The sequence below is a fragment of the Ovis canadensis genome, chromosome 6 (assembly GCF_042477335.2).
Source record: "Ovis canadensis isolate MfBH-ARS-UI-01 breed Bighorn chromosome 6, ARS-UI_OviCan_v2, whole genome shotgun sequence".
In the NCBI taxonomy this organism is placed as follows: Eukaryota; Metazoa; Chordata; class Mammalia; order Artiodactyla; family Bovidae; genus Ovis; species Ovis canadensis.
Window position 1 is genome coordinate 74455147 of NC_091250.1, and position 27539 is coordinate 74482685.

At 41.7% G+C, this 27539-nt stretch overlaps 2 protein-coding genes across 11 annotated transcripts in view; one reads left to right on the forward strand and one right to left on the reverse strand.

Moving 5' to 3' along the window:
• Positions 1 to 854: 854 nt before the first annotated feature.
• TLR6 (toll like receptor 6) lies at positions 855 to 25841 on the reverse strand. 7 transcript variants are annotated; one of them, XR_011257716.1, is made up of 3 exons: positions 25680 to 25841; positions 1149 to 3808; positions 855 to 1042 (listed from the first exon to the last, which is right to left on the reverse strand). XR_011257716.1 is itself a non-coding variant. In XM_069593869.1 (2 exons), exon 2 carries the CDS (start codon positions 3738 to 3740, stop codon positions 1347 to 1349), a length of 2394 nt encoding a protein of 797 aa, XP_069449970.1. In that variant the 5' UTR covers positions 3741 to 3808; positions 25680 to 25841; the 3' UTR covers positions 855 to 1346. The 7 variants fall into 7 exon arrangements, 4 of the variants coding, with proteins under 4 accessions (XP_069449970.1, XP_069449971.1, XP_069449968.1 ...); XR_011257714.1 differs by having other exon boundaries at positions 25203 to 25815; XR_011257715.1 differs by lacking the exon at positions 25680 to 25841 and adding an exon at positions 18795 to 18913.
• FAM114A1 (family with sequence similarity 114 member A1) overlaps positions 25590 to 27539 on the forward strand; it is a 70664-nt gene continuing 68714 nt past the window's right edge. The window contains exon 1 of one of the 4 annotated variants that reach the window (XM_069593892.1): positions 25590 to 25973. The gene's annotated coding sequence lies outside the window, so the exon portion shown is untranslated. The remainder of the gene's footprint in view (positions 25974 to 27539) is intronic. The other 3 variants (XM_069593890.1, XM_069593891.1, XM_069593893.1) reach the window with 3 other exon arrangements.

Genomic DNA, 27539 nt, shown 5'->3' on the forward strand with positions numbered 1-27539 from the left:
CTCAACTTTTATTATAACTGCAAGGGGAGGTCATTAGAATTTTTAAAGCAGGGGGGTGGCTTAAAATAATTTCTATTTTAAGAACAATTCCTCTGATTGCTGTTTGGACAAAGTATGAAGCAAGAGTAAAAAGCAGGGAGGCCAGTTAGGTTACTGTAGTCATACAGGTGAGAGATACTGGTGGCTTAGTCAAGACAGACAGCCGGAAGTCAAGAAGAAATCCAAAGCCATCTCTCTACAGGTCTAGAACCTCTATTTAATGACTCTTTAATCACCATTTTGAATCCAAGCCTCTGAAGATGGGTAACATGAGTTCATAGTTACTGGCCTCTTTCTGCTATTTTTTAGTAAGTCCAACCTGGCTCTGTCTAATACCTATTTAAAATGTGGTGATATTTACCACCTTTTTGCAGTTTTGAGACATTAACCAAAATTCTAATACAACCAGAAACTCCTGTTCAATAATCAGTTATAAATAATTTTGGCTCTGAATTTCCTTGGCAAGCAGGAATCATGTCTTTAGCCTCAACAGCCTATTATATATATATATATATATATATATATATATATATATATATATATATATAGTTGTTGTTTATCCACTAGTCACATCCGACTCTGCAATCCCATGGACTGTAGCCCACCGGGCTCCTCTGTCCATGGTATTTTCCGTAAGAAGACTGGAGCAGGTTGGGGATCGTCCCAACCCAGGGATTGAATTTGCATATCCTGCTTGGCAGGCGGAATGTCAACCACTGAGCCACCTGGGAAGCCCCATATATATATGTGTGTAAAATGTATAATTCCATGTTTGTATAGAAAGGTCAAACATTTTGTAAAGTATTACTCAGATGTGAAGAAAAAAGGATCTTTAATTTCTGCATCTGGTCTGTTTTCTCCCAAAGTAGAGCAGGATGACAGAACTGACCCCAAGGCTGAGGAAGATTCACAGGACTCTCCAAGCACCACTGCATACAGTTCTGAGGCTGACTTCTGCCTTGTGGCCAGCAAGTCTCATAGACTCCTGCTCACACAACATCCACTTGGGAAAGGAGAGAGAGAGGAAAGGTCCTTGAATGACTGAGCATTCATTTGACAGAGACTGTTTCAATTTGAAACGGAATGGTTAAACCAGAGAGACTGAGTACCTGTAATCAGCAAGTCTGAGCACTAGCTCAAACCCCAGCCTGGTTTCCAGTCGAGCTGAAACATGGTTTTCAGTAAGTCTTCCCTGCATTCATGGAAATAACAGAGGCAGCATCCAGAAATAATTTGAAACCAGTGTTCATCAGAATCCAAGTGAATGATGGTTTCTTAAATTGGATTTCAGATGTTTTATTATTTTTTTAACCTTTCACATCATCATTTTCAGTGACTAGTCTTACTTTAATATTAAAAGCAGCTCTAATATTAGCCCAAAAGAGTCCATGCTTGCCCTTTTCCTTGGGCCATTCCAAATAAGTTCTCTGTGCCATGAGAGCTCTTAGTTTGTGATATCTATCAGGAATGGTGTTCTGTGGAATGGGTTCCAGCAAGATCAGGATTAAGTTATCAGATCCTTCATGGAAGAGATTGTGGTGGGCAAAGTAGAGTTCATAATGACACCACTCACTCTGGACAAAGTTGGGAGACAAAACGAAGATGGACTTGTAACTTTTCTCAATGCAGTTGATGATATTTTCCACGATGCTCTTGCCAGCAACAAAGTTTCTCTCATGGAGACAAATTCTTATATCTTCTTTTTCTAGGTTTGGTATTAATTCATTCTTCACCCAGGCAGAGTCATGTTCACTGTATGAAATAAAAGCATGGAACTGGAGAGTTCTTTGGCGTTCTTCCAAGGGTACATTCCTGGCCCTGCGCCGGGTCTGCGTCCACTGACACACCATCCTGAGGTACCAGGGCAGATCCAGGTAGATACAGAGGACAGTCACAGCAACAGCCAGCACCAGCCCAGGGACCACAATGGTGACAATCAGCAGAGCTGTGTTGCAGGATAGCTCAGATACATGGAAGTCCTTCAGAGGGGTTCCCTTGTAGCTTTCTGGATAGTCACACTTATAAGACTCAGGCCAGCCCTCTACCACGTCACTTGATACTTGGCCTACACTTTGGATAAACTCTCTTAGCTCACAGGAACATTGGAATGGATTGTTCCCTGCTTTGAGGGACCTAATCTTCTGGCAGCTCTGGAAGAAATCAGCTGATGGATTGGAAATTGAATTATAGTCAATGATCAGTATGGAAAGGCTGCTAAGGATACCACATCCAGGAAGGTGGGCTAAAGAATTGGAAGCAAGGTTGAGTTCTTGCAAGGTTTCTAGACCAGTGACATCTTTAGGGATGCTCCTTATTCTGTTATTGTGAAGATCAAGAACCTTGATCTGAGGAGGTAAACATCTGAAAACAGAGTCAGTGAGGGCATTTGAAGATAAATTTAACACCACTATACTCCCAACCCAAGTGCAATTTCCATCACGTCTGTCATATTCCAAAGAATTCCAGCTAACATCCAGTGTTTCCAAAGAAAGCATACCCTTAGTCATGAGACTTGTTTTGAAAAGGTCTTTTAATTCATTCTTTTGTAAAATAAGTGTCTCCAATATAGTTAAAGTGTCACAATTTTGAAAGACACTATCCGTGAAAGCATTCTGGGTAAAGTTCAAAAACTTAAATGTGCTTGGTTCCTGAGGACAAAGCATGTGTATAAAGGGTGTGTCTGATATGGTTAACATCGGAATGTTCATCTCAGAAAACACTGTGTATAATGCTGTCTGTGAAAAAATAAAAACTTCGTTCGTAACATATTCTATTTTCAGTGACTTCAATGTCGTTTTATAATAAGTAAAATCTTCTTCATCAATGCTTTCAACTATTGTTAAATTGTAAATATTGAGATATTCTACAGGTTTGGGCCAAAGGAACTGAAAAACTTTAACCAAACATTTCCAAGTTGTTTCCATATGGTTGAGGGTAAAATTTAATAACGTTGGTCTTCCAGTGAGTCCTGATAAAAATTTAAGTAAAACTTGACAATTGTCATCATTCACTTTAATATTAGTCAGTTGTAAGCACCCTAAACTATTCACTGATATCTTCACTTGGACAGAGAAAAAGCTATTTGGGTGAAAGACAAGGTGAAGTTTCTTTGTATTCAGAATTTGAAGACTTTCTTTCTTATTTTCTTTCATATAATAATCTTCCAAATCCAGAAGGATACAGCTTAGGTGCAAGTGAGCAACAGGTAGTAGATCTAATTGTTCTAACTTTGTAGCACTTAATCCTAAGAAATTCAGCTGGGTCAAGTTGCCAAATTCCTTACAGATGGGCAGGGCATCAAAGTCATTGAATGAGAGGTCTAAATGCTTGAGACTCGTGGTGATTGGATGGCAGGATATCTTCTGCAACTGATTGTGAGATAAATCCAAATATTCCAAATCATGGTTGAACTTGAAAATACTAATATCAAGGCCCTGGATTTTATTATAGGAAAGTCTCAGAACTTTCAGCCCTGAGAGAAAGCTGACATCAGACAGGTGAAGCTCAGATATGTTGTTTTGAGACAAGTCTAAGACTTTGGTGTTCGGTGGCAGGTCTTTGGGAACATGAACAAGGCTTGTTTTTGACATGTCTACCACAAATTCACTTTCATCAGAGAACTGGATTATGGTTCCAAATACTAAGGCCACAATGTAAACAAAATGACAGCTTCTGATAGGAGATTCTTTGTCTTTGATCATGGCGTTGAAGTGACTATCTCCCGGAGGGTTGCTGCTGATCTTCAGAACATCCTGATGTGCATCCAATTCTAGAAATATAATATATGTTAAGATGTATAAACATTGGCTGATTACTCTCAATCCTCAGCTTACTAAACATGAAATCTCAATGAGTTCTTCATTTACTATCAGGATCATTTCTGATCCCATAATTTAATGTGCCATTTTTTTTTCCAGTTATGCAAGTTGCTGGTGCCAAGAAAGGCAATTAAGACCTTGTTATCAAAGAACTGTGGTTGTGTGTTCCACTCAGGAGCCTGTCTATTTTTACTCCAACTCAGAACTTTCTCAGGGCTGAAGCAGCCTCCTGGACAGTGTTTGGAAACCCTTAAAGGCATGTACACTACCCACAGCCACCTGGAGCCAGGGATAAGGGATGGGGCAGGCAGCACATATACCAAAACCAGAAAGAAAGAAGCTAGGAAAGAAGATACAGGGGAGAAAAATGGCTTCGGACAGCTCCACGTATACCAAGCAATCGAGAAGGCCACAGACATGCCCAGGTCTGGATGCACGCTCAGAGAGGACCTGAAAAAATCCTAAACTTCCACCTCTGGTTGACTTTTAGGCTCTGTGCAAGGGGAAAGAAGTAAAGGCTAAGTCAGAGTTGTAAACAGCCTGACAAGCCCTGAAGAAGTGTTTCAACACAGTGCCAATATGCAAAGATCAGATGTTTTTTGTTTTGTTCTGTTTCCCCAGATGTTTAAGAAAACCTTTGCCAAATCACTAGCTGACCACTAAGCCAATGGAACTGAGAGTTCAATGGCCACACACAAGAAGGAAAACAGTCTTTACAAAAATAATTTAGAAACATCACTAAATATGGTTCTTCCCTGGTGGTCCAGTGGTTAAGAATCCACCTGCCAATGCAGGGGACAGGAGTTTGATCCTTGGTCTGGGAAGGTCCCCCATGCCCCGAGGCACCTAAGCCGGTGTGCCAGAACTCCTGAGCCTGAGTGCCACTACTATTGAAGCCGGTGCACCCGAGAGCCTGTGCTCCTCAACATGAGAAACTTCCACAGTAAGATGCCGCAACTAGAGAGCCCACGTGCAGCAAGAAGACCCAGCAAAAGAGGGGGCATATAAGTACATATAGCTGATTCACTTTGCTGTACAGCAGAAACCAATACAACATTGTAAAGCAACTATACTCCAACACAAAAAAATTATTAAACAAACAAATACACCCCACAGCAAGCAGCAGCAACAAACCCTGGAAAATCTGACTTACCACATTCTAGTATTTCCAGAGTTACCACATTATAATATTCAAAGTGTCTGGCTGAAGAAAACAAGCTTGAGGCATGTGGACAAAAAAGAAAGCACTGTCCATTCACAGGGAAAAAAATTAAAAGAACAAACTTAGAGAACGGACACTACCCAACTTCAAGTCTTACATAAAGCTATAGCTATCAAGACAGTGTGGTACTGATAAAAGAATGGACAGACAGATCAATGGTTCAGAGAAACAGCTCAAAAATATACCCACACAAATATAGTCAGCTGATCTTTGACAAAGAAGCAAAGAAAAATCAGTGAAGAAAGGCTAGTCTCTTCAACAAACAGTAATGGAACCACTAGACATTCTACATGCAAAAAAGAAAAAAAAAAAGATGGTCTAGCTCAAGATAGGTGATAGAGCTAAATGTAAAATACAAAACTATAAAATTTCTAGAAAATAATACAGGGTAAAATCTAGGTGACCATGAATTTGGCAATGACTTAGACACAACATCTAAAGCACAATCCATGAAAGAAAAAAATGTTAAATTGGACTTCATTAAAATTAAAATTTTCTGCTTTGCAAAAGACACTATTAAGAACGTGAAAAGACAAGCCATAGACTGGGAGAAAATATTTGCAAAACACACATCTGATAAAGAACTTGCACCCAAATTAAATGAAGAAAAACTCAACAAAATATAAACAATGCAATTTAAAAATGGGCAAAAGATATTTCACCTAGAAGATATACAAGTGGCAAATAAGGACACGAAAAGGTACTCAATACCATATATCATCAGGGAACTAAAAACTAAAACACCAATGAGGAATTACTACATACCTATTAGAATGGCCAAACAATTCTGAAACAGCACTAAATGTTGGTGAGGATATGGAGCAACAGGGACTTTCATTAACTGTTGAAATTTAAAAAGGCACAGATACTTTGGGAGACAGTCTGACAGTTTTTTTACTTAAAGCTAAACATGGCCTCACCATATGATCCAGCAATCACACTCCTAGGTATTAACCCAAATGAACTGAAAAATCTATGTCCACACAAAAACCTGCAGGAGGATGTTGATGGCTTTATTCATAACTGCCCCCAAACTGAAAGCAACAAGATAAAAAAGGTAAACAAGCTGTGGTACATCCATCCAATGGATTGTTATTCAGCAACAAAAAGAAATAACCTGTCGAGCCATGGAGGAACCAAAATTCAGACTGCTAAGTGAAGAACTCAATCAGAAAAGGCTACCAACCATACCATTCCAACTCTCTGATGTTCTGGAAAAGGCAAAACTAAAGAGGCTTTAAGGATCAGTGGTTGACAAGAGTTAGAGGGAGGGATGAATAGGCAGAGCACATTGGATTTTTAGGCCACTGAAACTACATCCATGTGATATTATAATGGCGGATATATGATCTTATGCATCTGTCAAAACCTATAGGACAATACAACACAGAGATTGAATCCTAATGTAAAGTATCAGTTCAGTTCAGTTCAGTCACTCAGTCGTGTTCGACTTTCCAACCCCATGAATCGCAGCACGCCAGGCCTCCCTGTCCATCACCAACTCCCAGAGTTCACTCAGATTCACGTCCATCGAGCCAGTGATGGCATCCAGCCATCTCATCCTCTGTCATCCCCTTCTCCCCCCGCCTTCAATCTTTCCCCGCATCAGGGTCCTTTCAAATGAGTCAGTTCTTTACAAATGAGTATTGGAGTCCAATACAAATGAGTATTGGAGTTTCAGCTTTAGCATCAGTCCTTCCAATGAACACCCAGGACTGATCTCCTTTAGAATGGACAAGTTGGATCTCCTTGCAGTCCAAGGGACTCTCAAGAGTCTTCTCCAACACCACAGTTCAAAAGCATCAATTCTTTGGCACTCAGCTTTCTTCGCAGTCTAACTCTCGCATCCATACATGACCACTGGAAAAACCATAGCCTTGACTAGACGGACCTTTGTCGGCAAAATAATGTCTCTGCTTTTCAATATGCTATCTAGGTTGGTCATAACTTTTCTTCCAAGGAGCAAGTGTCTTTTAATTTCATGGCTGCAGTCACCATCTGCAGTGATTTTGGAGCCCCCAAAAATAAAGTCTGACACTGTTTCCACTGTTTCCCCATCTATTTCCCATGAACTGATGGGACCAGATGCCATGACCTTCGTTTTCTGAATGTTGAGCTTTAAGCCAACTTTTTCACTCTCCTCTTTCACTTTCATCAAGAGGCTTTTTAGTTCCTCTTCACTTTCTGCCATAAGGGTGGTGTCATCTGCATATCTGAGGTTATTGATATCTGCATATCTGAGGTTATTTCTCCCGGCAATCTTGATTCCAGCTTGTGATTCTTCCAGCCCAGCACTGGGAAAACCACTAGACCATTCAGGTATGACCTAAATTAAGTCCCTTATGATTATACAGTGGAAGTGAGAAATAGATTTAAAGGACTAGATCTGATAGACACAGTGCCTGATGAACTATGGATGGAGGTTTGTGACATTGTACAGGAGACAGGGATCAAGACCATCCCCATGGAAAAGAAATGCAAAAAAGCAAAATGGCTGTCTGGAGAGGCCTCACAAATAGCTGTGAGAAGAAGAGACGCGAAAAGCAAAGGAGAAGAGGAAAATTATTTCCATTTGAATGCAGAGTTCCAAAGGATAGCAGGGAGAGAGATAAGAAAGCCTTCCTCAGAGATCAATGCAAAGAAATAGGGGAAAACAACAGAATAGGAAAGACTACAGATCTCTTCAGGAAAATTAGAGATACCAAGGGAACATTTCATAGAAAGATGGGCTCGATAAAGGACAGAAATGGTATGGACCTAACAGAAGCAGAAGATATTAAGAAGAGGTGGCAAGAATACACAGAACTGTACAAAAAAGGTCTTCACAACCCAGATAATCACAATGGTGTGATCACTCACCTAGAGGCAGACATCCTGGGATGTGAAGTCAAGTGGGCCTTAGAAAGCATCACTACGAACAAAGTGGAGGTGATGGAATTCCAGTTGAGCTATTTCAAATTCTGAAAGATGATGCTGTGAAAGTGCTGCACTCAATATGCCAGCAAATTTGGAAAACTCAGCAGTGGCCACAGGACTGGAAAAGGTCAGTTTTCATCTCAATCCCAAAGAAAGGCAATGGCAAAGAATGCTCAAACTACCGTACAATTGCACTCATCTCACACGCTTAGTAAAGTAATGCTCAAATGTAAAGTATCAGTTCAGTTCAGTCGCTCAGTCATGTCTGACTCTTTGTGACCCCAAGAATCGCAGCACACCAGGCCTCCCTGTCTATCACCAACTCCCGGAGTTCACTCAAACTCACGACCATCGAGTTGGTGATGCCATCCAGCCATCTCATCCTCTGTCGTCCCCTTCTCCTGCCCCCAATCCCTCCCAGCATCTGAGTCTTTTCCAATGACTCAACTCTTCGCATGATGTGGCCGAAGTATTGGAGTTTCAGCTTTAGCATCAGCCCTTCCAATTGAACACCCAGGACTGATCTCCTTTAGGATGGACTGGTTGGATCTCCTTGCAGTCCAAGGGACTCTCAAGAGTCTTCTCCAACACCACAGTTCAAAAGCAATTCTTCGGCACTCAGCTTTCTTCCCAGTCCAACTCTCACATCCATACATGACCACTGGAAAAACCACAGCCTTGACTAGATGGACCTTTGTTGGCAAAGTAATGTCTCTGCTTTTTAATATGCTATCTAGGTTACAGATGTTAGTTAATAATATATCAATATCAGTTCATCAATTATAATAAATAGACCACTAATGCAAAATGTTATAATAGGGAAAACTGTGTCAAGTGAAAAAAGGGACATTTGGGAATTCTCTGACCTATTTACTCAAATTTTCTATAAACCAAAAACTGCTCTAAAAAATAAAGTCCATTAATTTAAAAAAAAAAAAAAGAAGAAGAAAAGAAGTCAATAGAAACTGTCCCCAAAGAAGCTCATGTACTGATTTGCTTGACAAAGACTTTAAATCAATTGTCTTAAAAGTTGACCATGACCATGGTCTGTTTTCACTGGACTCAGACTATTTTATTTCTCTTTCAAAGGACAGTCCTCTTATCCCCTCAAAATGTTTTACTGGTCAGTTTAATCATCTAAAATTATTCAAAAGGGTAAACAAGGAGCTACTGCCAGAAACTACAGACATTCTTGAGTCTACATCAGTATTCAATTTGGTACTACTTCAGCCATCTGCTGCAACCAGTGATACCACCCCCCCCATGGGTGAAGGGTTAACAAATCCATTTCTCTCCTTATTCATGGACTAATCTGATCTCTTTTCTGAAAACCTGAAACATGGGGGATGTCAGCTGTGTTCTCAGAAAAAAGCACTTCTGGTAAAGATGACTGTTCAAGGGACTCCCCTGGTGGTCCAGGGTATAAAACCCTATACTCCCAATGCAGGGGGCACAGGTTCAATCCCTGGTCATGGAACTAAGATCCCACATACCACAACTGATGTGCCACAACAAAGACCCAGCACGGCCAATGCAAGTAATTTTAAAAATATGACCACTGAACAGTAAATAGCATCCAGGCTGAAAGAACTGTGTATGAACTATAAATACCACGTAGGAAGCCTGAGCTCTATTTCCTCTCCTGTATCTTTCTTAGTAAAGTGGGACCAAGTATGGCCTGGGCTTCCCAGGTGGCACTAGTGGTTAAGAACCCACCTGCCAATGCAGGAGATGGAAGAGATACAGGTTCCATCCCTGGGTGTGGTAATGCCCTGGAGAAGGAAATGGCAACCCATTCCAGTATTCTTGCCTAGAAAATCCCAGGAACAGAGAAGCCTGAAGGGTTACAGTCCATAAGGTCACAAAGAGTTGGACATGACTGAATCAATGGAGCACGCACGCAAGCGTGGCCTATTGCAGTTTGGGCATCTGAATTTTGAGATGAGCCTGAGAGGTCCTCTGGGTGAGTGTGGCAGATCCATGCCAACAGTGGGCTAGATCTTCTAATGCTCAAGTCAATTTGGCTAAAGCAATCTGAAATGAAAAGGATGGGGAGGAAGGTGGTTGACAAGTCTCTGAGGCCTGATTGGAAGGTCCATCCACCAGCAGCTTGACCCCTAAATGTCTATGGCATATGACAGGGGGTGAATCCTTTTATGAGGGTAGATGAAAATGTGAGAAATGAGAGTTGGACCATAACGAAGACTGAGCGCTGAAGAACTGATGCTTTCTAAATGTGGTGGAGAAGACTCTTCAAAGTCCCTTGGACTTTAAGGAGATCAAACCAGTCAATCCTAAAGGAAATCAACCCTGAATAGTCACTGGAGCAATTTATGCTGAAGCTGAAGCTCCAATACTTTGGCCACCTGATGTGAAGCGCTGACTCATTGGAAAAGACCCTAATGCTGGGAAAGATTGAAGGCAGGAAGAGAAGGGGGTGACAAAGGACGAGATGGTTAGATAGCATCACCAGCTCAAGGGATGTGAATTTGAACGAATTCCAAGAGATAGTGGAGGACAGCAGAGCCTGGTGTACTGAAGTCTATGAGGTCCCCAAGAGTCAGCCATGACTTAGTGGCTGAACAACAGATGAAGATAGGAATGAGGCCACATTTATGTGACAAGGAAGAACTACTAACACTAACTCCGTGAACTGGACTTCACCAAAACCAACGGTAGCTGGCCTGGCAGAGAGAACGCTACGCTGTGTGGAGCCATTTGAGAAGATACAGTTAATACAGGCCAAACCTGGCACTGATGACTAGCTGAGGGGTGGAGGCAGGTGCACCAGCCCACAGACCCCCTGACTGCGACTGAGACAGAGGCGTTACGCCAAAGGTCAAGCAAGAAGCCAACCCTAGCAATTCAGACACACTCACGAGTCTGTGCCACTCCAGCTCTGATCTGCACAGAAAAATACCTATGGGCACCCACAGGGAACAAGAGTTGGCCAGGACAGACCAGGACCCACAGCCACCTACCTCCCACAGCAGCATCCTGAGACCAGTGGTGGCAGTTGTGATGGCCACAGAGCAGCCTCCTACAGCTACGCTAGAATGCCCACACCTGCCTGGAACCACCTACAGGCAGAGGCTAGCAGTGCCTTCACAAACCCACAAGGGGCAGCTGATATAACACACACTCTCTGCTCTTTCCATTCACAGGAAAATGCTTTTAGTTATAGGATCTTATTTTCAGACATAATTCCCATACAAATGGGTATGGGTTTTTCCGATTCACATTAGACCAGAAGCACCAAATTCAGAGAGGCAGGATTTGGCACTTGATAATGTGGAATCATTTCAAATCCTGAAAGATGATGCTGTGAAAGTGCTGCACTCAATATGCCAGCACATTTGGAAAACTCAGCAGTGGCCACAGGACTGGAAAAGATCAGTTTTCATCTCAATCCCAAAGAAAAGCAATGGCAAAGAATGCTCAAACTACCGCACAATTGCACTCATCTCACACGCTAGTAAAGTAATGCTCAAAATTCTCCAAGCCAGACTTCAGCAATACAGGAACCGTGAACTTCCAGATGTTCAAGCTGGTTTTAGAAAAGGCAGAGGAACCAGAGATCAAATTGCCAACATCCGCTGGATCATGGAAAAAGCAAGAGAGTTCCAGAAAAACATCTCTTTCTGCTTTATTGACTATGCCAAAGCCTTTGACTGTGTGGATCACAATAAACTATAGAAAATTCTGAAAGAGATGGGAATACCAGACCACCTGACCTGCCTCTTGAGAAACCTATATGCAGGTCAGGAAGCAACAGTTAGAACTGGACATGGAACAACGGACTGGTTCCAAATAGGAAAAGGAGTACATCAAGGCTGTATATTGTCACCCTGCTTATTCAACTTATATGCAGAGTACGTCATAAGAAAAGCTGGGCTGAAAGAAGCACAAGCTGGAATCAAGATTGCTGGGAGAAATATCAATAACCTCAGATATGCAGATGACACCATCCTTATGGCAGAAAGTGAAGAAGAACTAAAAAGCCTCTTAATGAAAGTGAAAGTGGAGAGTGAAAAAGTTGGCTTAAAGCTCAACATTCAGAAAACGAAGATCATGGCATCTGCTCCCATCACTTCATGGAAATAGTTGGGGAAACAGTGGAAACAGTGTCAGACTTTATTTTGGGGGCTCCAAAATCACTGCAGATGGTGACTGCAGGCATGAAATTAAGAGACACTTATTCCTTGGAAGAAAAGTTATGACCAACCTAGATAGCATATTCAAAAGCAGAGACATTACTTTGCCAACAAAGGTCCATCTAGTCAAGGCTATGGTTTTTCCAGTAGTCACGTATGGATGTGAGAGTTGGACTATAAAGAAAGCTGAGTGCCGAAGAATTGATGCTTTTGAACTGTGGTGTTGGAGAAGACTCTTGAGAGTCCCTTGGACTGCAAGGAGATACAACCAGTCCATTCTAAAGGAGATCAGCCCTGGGTGTTCTTTGGAAGGAATGATGCTAAAGCTGAAACTCCAGTACTTTGGCCACCTCATGTGAAGAGTTGACTCATTGGAAAAGACTCTGATGCTGGGAGGGATTGGGGGCAGGAGGAGAAGGGGACAACCGAGGATGAGATGGCTGGATGGCATCACTGACTCAATGGACGTGAGTTTGAGTGAACTCCGGGAGTTGGTGATGGACAGGGAGGCCTGGCATGCTGCGATTCATGGGGTCATAAAGAGTCGGACACGACTAAGCAAATGAACTGAACTGAATTGAATCTGGAATCATCAGATTCCTACAGTTGACATGCTGATAAAACAGGAGATGATAGAGAAATATTAAAAAGTATATTGAAGGAATCAGAAGGCACATCAGAATAAAGTGGGTGCATATAAAAGAGAACAGTCTTCCCAGAGCCCAGAAAGTCTCACCCTACTCCAGTGGATGACAGACATTGCCTCTCATGACAACAACGCAGAGTGAATGAGAAAAGATGACCTGGTTGAGAAGAGGCAGGTGTATGACCCCATGGACTCAATATTTGCTACCAGGACAAGGGGCTAGAATTTCAAAGCTTCCTCAATCCCATTTAGGGTCTGATCTCTACACAAAAAGCATCTAGAAGGCTCCAGGGGACCAGAGCAGGCAACCACATTTCTTAACTAGGATCCTGTGTAGCTAGTATAAGTGAGAGCAGATTTTGACCACTTGTTGTTCAGTTTTATTAACAAAAAGATCTACTGTTCATTACTGTAGGGTATACTGGACATTGCAAAATAGTTAAGAGATGAGTAGTTTCAGTAAGTCGTACTTTGGAAGAGTAAAAACTCTTCGTGGTTGGGGAAATTTCATTATAAACTGGCACATAGTAATGATAAGTCCCTCCCTGCTCCTCCAGTACAGCATTTCCCAATTGCCCATCAATACAGTCATATTTCTGTCTACAAAATAAACTTATAAAATCACTTTTTTAAATGCTCTAAATATTCTCTGGATCAAGAAAACCACATTTTCAATTATAAACATTAAAAATGGTGAGAGTCAACAGAGTGATGGGCACTTGCACCATCTCTTGCCCTAAATCCCCAAAACAATGAAACACACACACATATAAAATCGGAAAGGGAAGTGTTTAGGGGAACTGAAACCAAGAGAAGTCTCTGAAATCGACAAACAGATCGAACTATGACAGACAATACTAGCCTTCCAGAGATGTCTACTTCCTAATTCCAGGATTTATAAATATGTTGTTACACGGAAAGGGGGATTTAAAGCTGCAGGTAGCATTAAGTTTGCTAATCAGTAGATCTTAAAATTTACATGAGTGGGCCCAATGCAATCGCAAGTATCTTTAGAAGTGGAAGACAGAGGCAGAAGAGGTCAGAGTGGTGTGATATGAGAAGGACATGACCTCCCTTGAGGAAGGGGGCCATGAGCCAAAGTATGCAGGCAGCTTCTAGAAGCTCAAAAAGGCAAGTAAGTGGATTCTCCCCCAGAGCCTCCAGAAGCAATGCTGACTTGCCAACCCCTTAACTTAAACCCAACAAGACCAACGTCGGACTGCTAGCCTACAAAACTGTAAAATGATAAACTGTGCTTTTTAAGCTACTAAGTTTGTGGTTATTTGTTACAGCAGCAAAATAAAATTAATACAGACTAGTTTGGTCCACTCCTCCAACAAGCAGGCTGTAAAAACAGATCAACAAGCAGTTATAATAAGCATCCCTGGTGGCTCAGAGGGTAAAGAATCCGCCTGTGATGCAGGGGACACAGGTTCAACCCCTGAGTCAGGAAGATCCCTTGGAGAAAGGAATGGCTACCTTTCCTTGCCTGGAGAATCCCAGGGACAGAGGAGCCTGGAAGGCTATAGTCCATGGGGTCACAAAGAGTCGGACTAAGGGACTCTTATCTAACTATCACAATTGGGGTTGCACAAGCAAGAAGCGTGACACTTTCACAAAGTAAACACCATGACAGAAAGGAACCAAACACAAATATGAGGGACATCAACACCCAAGGAGACAGAGGTAAAAGAGGAAAATGGGCATTTGTAACAGACAGATATACTCAGAGAGCGAAAACTCTAAAAAAGAATGGAGCAGGAGTCATGAAGATTAACAATTTGATAACTGAAATGGAAGACTTACTGGATGAGGTGAACTGCAGAGTGGCACTGCTAATGTGAGAATGAGTGAGAGAGAAGACCAAGGAGAGGCGTTTCCCCAAAATGCAGTCCAAGAAGCCGAAGAGATTAGATACACGAAAGAAATGCTAAAAAAATGTGGAAGACAGACCCACTATATTACTAAAGCACAGACTCTACGCTCTGAAAAAGAAACTAACTCAAAAAAATTGGGAATCAAAAAGGAGCACTTTGAAAAGAAAGTACAAAGTGTATTGCTAAGTTCTAATACAGATTGAAGGAAATTTCAGTGTTTAAACTGTTTAAATGTAAATTGCCAGTATTAACAAGGGGGTTAGTGGATAGTGGAGGGAGAGGGAGAGAGTGGACCAAAAGCATGTTACAATCCTTGTCTGACTGAGAAGAAGCTATATATACCAAGTAACTCAATATTCTGTTAGAAAAATATATGTTTAAGTATGTATATTATAAAATTAAGAGTAATTATTATAAAACACAAATAAAAGAGATACACTCCAACTATTTGGTAGCAGGGAAAAGATCAGATATGAGAAACCCTATTCAATCTCGTTCTGTGCTGAAGAAATAACACACGATGATTAAATCAGATGTTTTGGGTTTATGAAAGTGAAGTCGCTCAGTCCGACTCCTAGCGACCCCATGGACTGCAGCCTACCAGGCTCCTCTGTCCATGGGATTTTCCAGGCAAGAGTACTGGAGTGGGTTGCCACTGCCTTCTCCCACAATAAACCACAATTGTGTAAAATAACCTAATTTGTATACTTTTCCTAAGTAAAGTCTACATTACCTCTCCTTATCTCACTTTTTTCCTCCTAAGCAACCTGACCCCTACCCCAAATGCAGGTGTCAGATTCCTGAACAGTCTGGAGGAAAGCTATGAAAAAATCAGGAGGCATGCAGGTTTGTGGAAGAAACCAGCCAACCGGTTCAGAGAAATACTTGCACTGCCAGCTTTATGGTGCAAAATGTAGAGTGAGAAGCGATTACATCTCAGGAAAATTCCCAGTGCGGCAAGGAGTTGGCTGAGATGCAATTAACCATGACTTATTATTAGCAAATCCATGACAATAACACAGCAATGGATTAAAGGAAAAAAACAGATGAGCATCTCCATAGATGTTAAAAATTCACTTGATAAAATTCAGCATTCATCTTTGACTAAAAACATGTTAAATAAAGTATATATGCAAAAGATACTTCTAAAACTTGATAAAGAATATATCAAGTATCTTGCTTAAACCAATATCCTACTCCCAAAGCATTCCATGAGGGTCAATGCCAGGGATGCCCACTACGTCCTAAAAATGTTTATTTACTTATTTCTGTGCACCGGGTCTTAACTGCTGCATGCAGGATCTTTAGCTGTGGCATGCGAACTCTTCAGTTGCCAAATGAAGAGGCTGAAGTCTCAGTCATTGGACCACCAGGGAAGTCCCTCAAGGATCCCCACTATTATTTAACACTGTTCTATAAGTTCTAGCCATTGTAATGCAGGGGGTGGGGGATGAGAGACAGGAATATTGGAATGGAGGAAACAAAATTACCATTATTTTTAATTATATGATTGTCACTCTGGAAAATCCAAGAGAAGTAATTGAAAACCTGTTAGAACCAGTAAAAGAGTACAATTCAGGGGCCAGTACAAAATAAATTATTTTTTAAAAATCTGTCCAAACTAGCAAGCAGATTGTCAAATAAATTATGGTATCTCCATACAATTAAACACTACTGTGTGGTCTTTAAAAATAAAGAAAATCTAACTCCATGGAAAACTGCTCACTATATATATATGTGACAAAAGTAGTTCACTTATAAAATGTATAGCAGTTAATATGCACACATACATATGGAAAACTATAAGATACATATCAAGATATTAACAGTGGTTATTTCTGCATGGTAAAATTTTAAGAGGGGTTTATTTTCCTTTCAGTTGTTCCCTGTATCTTTCAAATTTTGGATGTTTAAAATTAAGGAGAGCACATTATTTGCTCAGAAAATTTACCCCTTCAAAATCAACAGTGAATAATATGATTAATGTCCAATTTCACAGAAATTAAAAATCATATTAAATAAAAAAATATATAACATCTAAATGAAACTTGTGATATTAGACTGAATCTTATTTTAGACAGACCTGCTGTAAAAGTTACCTGAGTAACAAATGGAGAGAGGATTTTAAGAGGGACCAGTCTATTAATATATGATATTAATATATATTATATAATATATAATATAATGTCATATGGATACATTAGGAAAATGTACTTCTTTTAGAGATACAGAATGAAGCATTTAGAGATGAAACATCACCATGTCTATAATTTATGATATTTAAGTATAAAAAGATAAAGTGAATCAAATGGGATTTTTTTCTTAAATATTTTTTTAAAGTCATGATTATTTTCACCTACCAAATTGGGAAAATTCAAAAATATAATACCCAATGTTGGCAGGTGGGACTAAAATGAGAACTCTCATTTAATTCTGGCAGGAATGAAAAATTAGTACAACTTTTCTGAAAAGCAACTTGGTTATATAGATAAATTCCTTAAAAATACGCTTACCTTTATTTTAGCAATTCTACTTCTCAAAATTTCTTCTAAAGAAATACACATAAAAATATTACTATGAGGATGCTCATCAGGATGAAAAACTGAAAAAAAAAATCATGACTAAGTATAGAAAATAGTTTAATCAGTTATGGTACACCCATACTATGGAATGGTATATGCAGCCATAAATACTGTACTTTGTGGGGGAAAGTCTACAAAATAATGTTAAATGAATAAAAGAATACAAAATTGTGTGCATAGTAGGACTCTAGTTTTATTAAATATGATTAAAATCTAACATATACACAACGCCTGGGGGAAAAAAGAATGGAAAGAAATAAACAAAATGCTAATAGCAATTATCTCTAGATCTCTTAAGTCATAAGTGAATTTAATTTTTTCTCATAACTTTTGTATATTTCCAAAATTTCTAATTTTGAACATCTTTTATAACTTGAAAGACTTGTCTGAAAATATAGCTGATATTAAAGAAACACATTGTATTATTTGTGTGGTTAAAGAGAGGGAGGGAGAGAGAATTTCTTCCTCTTGATAGATAACTGACATCTCTGAATGAGAACCCACTCAAACGTCTCTGGATGGTGTCTGCGTTCAGGGGCCTGAAACATAGCTGCTATGTGGGAAAGTTGATCAGCTTCCCTTAAATCACCCTGCCTCCAAAACACAAAGGTTCCTCCCAGATCATTTATACCCTCATGCGGTTCCTAGTGTTTATATTTAAGACAAGAGTTTCTCTAGGAGAAAAAAAGAAGGGGAAAAAAAGTGAGATGAAAGAACGGAAGATTAGAGAGCTCACAGCTTTTTTTTTTTTTTTTTTTTAAGGAAGTGAAAGAGACAAAAGGTTAAAAAAAAATTTTTTTTAATGCATCAAATGAAAGATGGGGGGAGACAGATGCAAGACGCTCTGTATCAAGAAAAAAAGTGGATAAGATCTATGAACATCAAAACTATGAAAAATGAAAGACCAGAAAAGCTTGAGATTCCATAATCAAATCAACAAATATGCAAGAGAAATATTGTTTTATTTGTCAAAGTTTGGGTAAGAAAGTTGAATAAGGCAAGTTCTGGGCCAGTCACTGCCACTTCCTTCATTCAACAACTGTTAGCTGAGTGTAGTACGTGCCGCCCTCCCCCAGACCTTCAATGCTGGGGCGTATAAATACGAACGGCACAAGCTCAATCCCTGCTTATAAATAAGTGACAGACACAAATAAATGATTCCAGACCGTGTTACAGCGAGAATCAAACACTCATGTCTACTATAAAAACATATAACATGTGATAGGATAGGTGTCATGGAACCAGGAAAGCGTGAAAAGACAGAAGGTAGTAGACAAAAACGGAAGAAAGCAATAACATCAGTTAGCTTTTTTCCCCTTAAATATGACAAGTACTAGTTATTTCTGTATCTTTCAAGGTAGCCAAATCTTCGTCTTTCTTGTATAACAGAAAGAATGTTTGCAACATTAAAAAAAAAAAATCACCTTAAAATCATTTTGCAAAAACTTAACCTATTTCCTATACAACCGCTAGCATTTTCTAGCTTATTTGAAGTAATTATTCCATAATTTGTAAAAGCCACAAAAGCCTTCTTACTTACCAAGATTTCTTTCTCAGGAGAGAAAATAACTTCTAAAGGTACGGAAAAAGAGCTTGACAAAATGCAAGCCCTCAGTCTAAGTAAAGCAGTATCATAGAAACGGTTTTGCGCCATCTGTCGTACTTTACTGTAATTACTCCTGCACACGAATTTCCCTTCTAAGGTCCTGAGCAAAGCACATGGATCAGTAGGTTTTTCTGAGCTACAGACTTAAACAGCAATCAAAATTTTAAATTTATATAATCATCCAGCTAATAACAATGTCAATGTGATGAAAAATGTTTTTCTAAGAGAATATTTATCTGTAAGAGTTTGCAACCTGCGTGTTAAATTGTCACCACAGTGGAAAGTTATTCAGCTTAACCTGTTTTATCACCATATTTAATATTTCCAAAATAATTGCAACCACCATGATTAAGCAATTTTGGAGCATTATTTTAGCGACCTGTGAGACTAAAATAAAATAAGCTAAGGCTCCAGAACTGGTTTTTTAAAAAATCAGCTTTTAAGAAAGTTTAATAGCACACCTGGGGGAAATTGCATTCTGTTTCTCCACGTTCTGACCAACATTTGGTATGGCTAGATGTTTTCATTTTTAATTCTAGAAAAATAAATAATAGTGAGATCCTGCAGGACTGATTAAAAATTAATTTCCTAAAGGCCATTTAGAATAATTTAGAGCGATATAAAAAAAGGTTGATGATACAAAAAGAGGATGTCCAGTTAACAAGATACTTCAGGCATCCAGGATACCTTATTTCCAAGACGCTCCCTTAAATGAGGTTCTGTAAGGAACTGAACACGTGAGCTAAAGTCATTCTATAATTAATCCCAGTCTTTGACATTAATTCCCATCACTAAAAAAATAAGTTAAGACCCTACTGTCTGATCCACAACAAAGTTGGACATCAGAGTTAGAATCACTTCTGCTTTCAGCAGGAAAGGAAAGGCCAGCTTCTCGCGATTCATTCTTACTCATCAAACATAACGGGAAGCCTTTGCAGGCTGGGGGAGGATCAGCAAGGAGTGGCTGGATCTTTGTTAAATGAGTGGAAGAGATGGCTAGAGAGGAGTGGGTCTCTGACCCTTGGAAACCAGCTTTGTGAAACAGAGGAGAAAGGAACCAGCTATGGGTTTGAAGGAATTTCAAAGAACATGGGACCAAAGTCTTTAAGAAATATGCACACACACATCACTGCTGATGTGGTCACATCACATGGTGACAAAATGTTTGTGCGGTTTGGTGACAAATGCTCATTAGGGTATTGCATAATAACACCGGTTTCCAGGAACAAGGAGGCTATTCTTCTGAGGCTGTTATGATTCTGAGAAATGTCTTTAAGGAGATGACAAAACCCACAAAATCCAGGTGATATGAAGATGGCATGACAGTGGAACAAACAGACAATGCTGGGCAGAAGTCCTCCCGCGGCTGTGCCCTAGCTGTGTGGCCCTGGGCAAGTGACTGAACTCCGAAGACTCCATCTGTTCATTCATAAGATGCAAGTGCTTATGAGTTTTTCTGACTTCCCTGGTGGCTCAGCCATTAAAGAATCAGCCTGCAATGCGGGAGAACTGAGTTCGGTGCCTGGGTTGGGAAGATCCCCTGGAGGAGGGAATGGCAACCCACTCCAGTGTTCTTGCCTAAGAATCCCACGGACAGAGAAGCCTGGCAGCTATGGTCCATGGGTTCACGAACAGTTGGACACGACTGAGCGACTAACACTTATGAGTTTTAGACAAGACAATAATAAAAAGTGGCTGAAATAGTGATTGCCCAAGAAGACAAGTCATTATAGTAAAGAGTTTTAAAATGCTATGCAAGTCTTACATTTTTTATACTGAGGTGGAAAGACTTCAGGATATACTGTTAAATGAAGAAAAGCAAAGAAAAGAAGAATAGGAGAGTGTGACAGCATTTGCATAAAATCTGGTCCCTCAGACACCTGCATAGGTTATCTTTTTGCCAGGAGCAAGACATACACAAAGGAGACACACACACACACACACACAGAGAAGGGAACAGACCAGGTGAAAACAGAGGCAGAGACTGGAAGTCTGCAGCCACAGCCACGGAATGCCCAGAGCCACCAGAAGCCAGCAGCCCTGTCAGCATCCAAAAGTGTGAAAGAATCAACTTCTCTTGTTTTAAACCACCAATTGGTGGGAATATTTTATGGCAGCCACAGGCATCTAACACAAGGGTCAACATCGTTATGCTAACATCTAAATAAAAATCTTTTTTTTCTGCTGCTGCTGCTGCTAAGTCGCTTCAGTTGTGTTCGACTCTGCGCGACCCCATAGACGGCAGCCCACCAGGGTCCCCCATCCCTGGGATTCTCCAGGCAAGAACACTGGAGTGGGTTGCCATTTCCTTCTCCAATGCATGAAAGTGAAAAGTGAAAGTGAAGTCGCTCAGTCATGTCTGACTCCTCAAGACCCCATGAACTGTAGTCCACCAGGCTCCTCCATCCATGGGATTGTCCAGGCAAGAGTACCGGAGTGGGTTGCCATTTCCTTCTTTTCTGAGGGGATATTTAAAAAGCTGTTACCTTTGAGCAGAAGAACCAAGGAAGGGAGATATTTGTACTCTTCCTTTTATACTCTTCTGTCCTGTTTTAATGTCTTTGCTATGTACATGCATTACTTTTATTTTTAAAAAACAAAATAGCATTATAGGAGGATAAGTAAAATAGTCTAAAGCCAGCAAATATACTGTCCACATACAGAAGCAAAGCATTACTTTAGTGATTTTTGCTCTTTAAAAGAACTTTCTCTAAAATCAATAAATAAATATCACCTACCAACAGCTTGGAAATAAATTATATGAAAATGATCAGTATCATAAAATATACAAACCACTAGAAATAAAACTGATAACTCAAATATTAATATTAAAACCAAAATCTGCTGGATTTTTTAAAAGCCACATTCCAAGAGAAACTTGCAACACAAAAAGATTAATTTTAGAAATATATAAAAAGTTCCCATAAATCCATATTAAAATGACTAACAAACCCAATCAGGGGTGGTGGAATGCAAAGGATATAGACAAATGGATAACCTTCAGACAACTGAGAGACACCATTTACACCCCTTTGAGGGAAAAAATTAAAATATCTATAATATCCCCTTTGAACTGTGTGGTGCTGGAGAAGAGTCTTGAGAGTCCCTTGGACAGCAAGGAGATCAAACCAGTCCATCCTAAAGGAAATCAACTCTGAGTATTCATTGGAAGGACTGATGCTGAAGCTGAAGCTTCAATATTTTGGCCACCTGATACAAAGAGTGGACTCATTGGAAGAGACCCTGACGCTGAGAAAGACTGAGGGCAGGAGGAGAAGGGGATGACAGAGGACGAGATGGTTGGATGGCATCCCCAACTCAATGGACATGAGTTTGAGCAAACTCTAAGAGAAAATAAAGGACAGGGAACCCCGGTGTGCTGCAGTCCATGAGGTCACAAAGAGTTGGACACAACTGAGCGACTGAACAGCAACAAACGTAATACCCCCAGTGTTGGTCAGAATGTAACGACAGGGGCTCTCACATATGTCCAGAGATCCTGACTTAAGTAATCTGGGATGGAGTCGGCCATCAGTATTATTTTGAAAATTCTTCAGGTGATTCTACTCCAACCCAGTGAGGATCAGAGACCCTGAGATCTAAATGCCAGACTCTGCTCTTCTTTACACCAAAAATCCTTGAAAGAGTTGTTTCACTCACTGTCTCTAATTATTCTCTTCCCATTCTCTCAAACCCACTCAATGCAGTGGGTTCTTCCCTTCAGCTCCAGAGAAACAACCCTTGTGAAGGTCACCAGTGACCATACTGCCAAATCCAAAGGTCAAGTCTCAACTTTCATCTTAACTACCAGCAGCATTTAACACAGTTAGAAGGATATGAAAAGTTTTCTTACTTGATTGCTGGAGGAATCAGGCATCCTGACTTCAGACTATACACAAAGCTACAGTAATCAAAATGGTATGATACTGGCACAAAAACAGAAATATAAATCAATGGGACAGAATAGAAAGCCCATAAATAAACCAACACACCTATGGTCAATTAATCTAGGACAAAGGAGGCAAAACTATACAATGGGAAAAAAACCAATCTCTTCAATAAATGGTGCTGGGAAAACTGAACAGCTATATGTAAGGAATAGGAACTTAGAACATTCTTTAACACCATACACAAAAATAAACTCAAAATGGATTAAAAACCTATATGTAAGACCAGATACTACAAAACTCTTAGAAGAAAACATAAGCAGAACACTCTTTACATAAATAGCGGCAATATCTTTTTCAAGCTGTCTCCTAGAGTGATGGAAATAAAAACAAACAAATGGGACCTAATTAAACTCAAAAGTGTTTACACAGCAAAGGAAACCATAAACAAAATGAAATGACAACCCACAGTGTGGGAGAAAATATTTGCAACCAACAAGGGATTAGTCTCTAAAATTTACAAACAACTAATGAGGCTCACTGTGAAGAAACCTGAGTGCCGAAGAATTGATGCTTTTGAACTGTGGTGTTGGAGAAGGCTCTTGAGAGTCCCTTGGACTGCAAGGAGATCCAACCAGTCCATCCTAAAGGAGATCAGTCCTGGGTGTTCATTGGAGGGACTGATGCTAAAGCTGAAACTCCGATACTTTGGCCATCTCATGCGAAGAGTTGAGTCATTGGAAAAGAGACTGATGCTGGGAGGGATTGGGGGCAGGAGGAGAAGGGGACGACAGAGGATGAGAGGGCTGGATGGCATCATCGACTTGATGGACATGAGTTTGGGAGAACTCTGGGAGTTGGTGATGGACAGGGAGGCCTGGCGTGCTGTGATTCATGGGGTCGCAAAGAGTCGGACATGACTGAGCGACTGAACTGAACTAAACTGAATGAGGTTCAATTAAAATAAATAAATAAGAAGATGTAAACAGACATTTTTCCAAAGAAGACATATAGCTGACCAAGAGATAAAAGACATTCAACATTGCTAATTATCAGAGAAATGCAAATCAAAGCTATAACTAGATGTCATGTCACATCAGTCATTATAGCCATCATCAAAAATCTACACAGAATAAATGCTGGAGGAGGTGTGGAGAAAAGGGAACCCTCCTACACTGTTGGTAGGAATGTAAATTGGCACAGTCACTATGGAGAACTACAGGGACGTTCCTTAAAAAACTAAAAATAGAACTATCATAGATCCAACAATCCCACTCCTGGACATATATCTGCAGAAAAACATGGTTTGAAAGGCTACATGCACCCCAATGTTCATTGCAACCTTGTTTACAATAGCCAAGACATGGAAGCAACCTAAATGTCTACAGATGACTAGATGAAGAAAATGTGGGTAATGGAATATTACTCAGCCATTAAAAAGAACGAAATAATGTTATTTACAGCTACATAGATGGACCTAGACATCATCATATTAAGTGAAGTCAGACAGAGAAAGACAAATATAGTGGTGCTTATATGTAAAATCTTTAAAAAATTGTACAAATGAACTTTTTTTCCAAAACAGAAACAGATTCACAGACTTTGAGAACAAACTTATTGTTGTAGGGGGGAGGAGGGGGATAGATTAGGAGTTTGGGATTGATCTATATACAATAGATAACCAACGAGGAACAGGGAACTGTGCTCAATATTCTGTAATAACCTGAATGGGAAAGAATTTGAAAAAGAATTGATACAGGAATGTGTATAACTGAATCACTTTGCTACACACCTGAATCTAACACGACATTGTTAGCGGACTATACTCCAATATAAAATTTAAATTTAAATTTAAAAAAACGGGTGTGTGTGTGGGTGGGGGGGGTGGGGTGGAATGCCTGATTGCGCTGTTGCCTTTCAGCAGGGTAGAGAGGGGCAGGTTTGGCAAAGGAACTTGCTGTGCCCTGTGCTAAGTCGCTTCAGTTGTGTCCGACTCTTTGCGACCCTGTGGACTATAGCCTGCCAGGCTCCTCTGTCCATGAAACCTTCCAGGCAAGAATACTGGAGAGGGTCGGGTTGCCATGCCCTCGTTCAGGGCATTTTCCGGACCCAAGGATCCAACCGGTATCTCTAATGTCTCCGGCATCAGCAGGTGGGTTCTTTGACCCAAGGCAAACATAAGTCACAGGCACGGTGTCTGTGGTACACCAAAACACACCTGGAATACAATTTGCTAACACCACTGAAGAACTCAGAAAAAAATAACTGCTTTCAACATTAAAATCTCCTTTTTATATAAAAATACATATACTATATATTCACAAGAATAGATTTATACTGTACATGCGCTCTTCTAAGTTTTCCCTGCCCTCACTTAATATTCGGCTATGGTCCGCCTTCCTTCCATATCAACAAACTGGACATAGAGTTATAATTTCTAACGACTACAGCATACCTGGTCGTTTGAAGTTACTAAAAATTACTTCACCAATCTTTTGTTGGGAGGACAGTTTACTTCCGGGTTGTTTTCTGTGGCACAAACAATCACAGACAACATCCTCGGACATACACGTGTGCACAGTTGACTGCTTACTTGGTACACATTCGCAGATGTGGAATTCCTGGGCCAATGCTAACACATTTGAATTTTGATCCACGTTTCCAAACTGGCCTTCTAGAAAGTGTTTTTATTCGGTTGGCTGGTTTTAAATCAGATGACACTCTCACAAACAGGGTAAGGGAAAGCTATTTAAAGCACCATGCGGGGGGGTGGGGGCGGGGGCGGAGGAGTGGGATCGAAAACTCTTGCTGAACTTGAGCAACCCCTTCCTGGTTTAACTGCGCAGTTTCCTGGCCGCTTTTAAAGGAAGGAAAGGGAACGGGAGAGCCCCTAGATCCGCCCCGGGCGGGGGTGGGCGCCCCTCCAGCTCACCAGGCGGCACGAAGTTCGGAAAAACCAAGTTTCCGATGCTTGGTCGGAAATGCGGCCGCGACCCCCATCCTCGAGCCCGGGAGCCTGGGTGAGGGGGTGCCCGGACCTCCGCCGCGCTCCGGGCCGGCCCCGGGCCGCGGGGGCGGGGCCCTGGCCGGGCCGCGGGGCGGGGCCGCGCGGCCAGCCCGCCCCGTCCCGCTCCCAGCCCGCCCTCCGGCCGCGTCCCCGCCGGCCCTGCCGACGTGGCGGGGCGGGACCCGGCGGCGCTCCCGCGCGCACTCGGCCGCCTGAGCGGTAAGAGCCCCGGGCACCTCTCGCCTTCACCCCCTTCCCCGGGCGGGCGCGGGGGCGGGGGGATGCGGGAACAGCTGCGGCGGGGTGACGGGGAGACCCTGCCGTCTCTGTCTATCCCGTTCGGTTCCCCGAGTCGGCAGGGGCTGGGCACCGGGCGCAGGATCGGAGGGAGCGGCCCTGGAGGTGAAGGTCCGGGCAGGCGCGGGCGGCGCGGCCGAGGGCCCCGCGTGGGTGCGGGCGTGTGAGTGTGTGTGTGTGAGTGTGTGTCGCTCCGGGTCCACGCTCATGCACACACCCACACGCCCGCACTCCTGCTCTGCCCCCTCGGCCGGCGTGAACCTCTGCGGAGCCTGCCTTGTGCTCCCGAAGTATTCGGTCCCAGCACAAAGCAAGTCTGAAAAAGTTTCCCCCAGGTCCCAGGTCCCAGTGAGAGGCAAGCTGCGGGGTGTCCGCAGCGGCGGGCACAGGCGAAGCAAGTCTCATCCCGGGGTTCGCCAGCCCTTGGCCTGGAAAAGCCGAGCTCCGGCCTTGCCCTCCCACCTAAGCTCATCATCCGTCATCTCTCCCGCTGCAGACGCCGGCACTGCCGGCGCTTCCACCCCAGCTAGCACCCTGAGCCAGCCCACCTCTATTCACAGCCTCCAGGTTGAGCCCCACTCCCCGCCCCAACCCCCCCACCCGCCGGCCCAGTCGCTCCTCTTCCTCCCTGGAACCAGGTATTTCTAACCATCTCAGATCAGGCACCTGAATTTCACTGCCCTTCCTGGAGTAGAAAGAACTCTGCATGAACTGTCAGGGTGATCTCTCTGTCCTTCGATGCCATCAGTTCTCATCCTAAACATCTTGAGAGAGTCAAGTGGGTGGCTTTTAAAGTCAATGTCCCGAACTCCAGAAGACCTCGTCCACCCTGAGAAAACTAAGTAGGCAGGCTTTCTCCTCAGAGCCTTCTCTGCCCTCTTTTCCTCCCGTTGCCCCTTCCCCACCTCACCTGTGTCCATTCCCTGCCTTTCCTTCCTTTCCTGAGCTCAGGAAAAAATCTGATAAACTTCTTAGGGCATAAGTTCTAAGCAAAAGAAGGGAACTTTGAGGGTGGGATCTGAGCCTCCTTGGAGCCAGTGCAGAAGGAATTTGAGGGTGGGAAGGAGCCTTGCTGATTCTCACGGATTCAGACATCATTAGACCAGGCTTACATCACACATTGTTTCTCTTTAATCAATATCAAACAATATATTTCAGTTCAGTAAATATTAGATCGTCGGAAAACAAGCTAGGTGCTTGTTGGTCACAGTTCTGGAGGAGAGACAAATGTCTCCTTTTAAAAAATGATACCAAAAAAATGATACAGAAATAAATACTCCTTAAAAATGCCATAGAAGTCTATGCAATGTATCTTCTAAAACATTGGAAGGAGTGGGGCAAATTTGGGAAAATTTCAAAGTAGAAAGTAACATTGTTGTTCAGCCACTGAGTCATATCAGACTCTGCCATCCCATGAACTACAGCGCACCAGGCTTCCCTGTGCTTTACTGTCTCCTGGAGTTTGGTCAAACTTACGTCCATTGAGTT

What these genes read in the sequence shown, in the direction of transcription:
- TLR6 (XM_069593867.1), bottom strand. Translation starts at nt 25,314, where the DNA reads ATGTCCGAGGATGTTGTCTGTGATTGTTTGTGCCACAGAAAACAACCC. An exon ending in TAGTAACTTCAAACGACCAG is followed by an intron (nt 3,809 to 25,202) that starts GTATGCTGTAGT and finishes TTATATTTCTAG; the next exon opens with AATTGGATGCACATCAGGAT.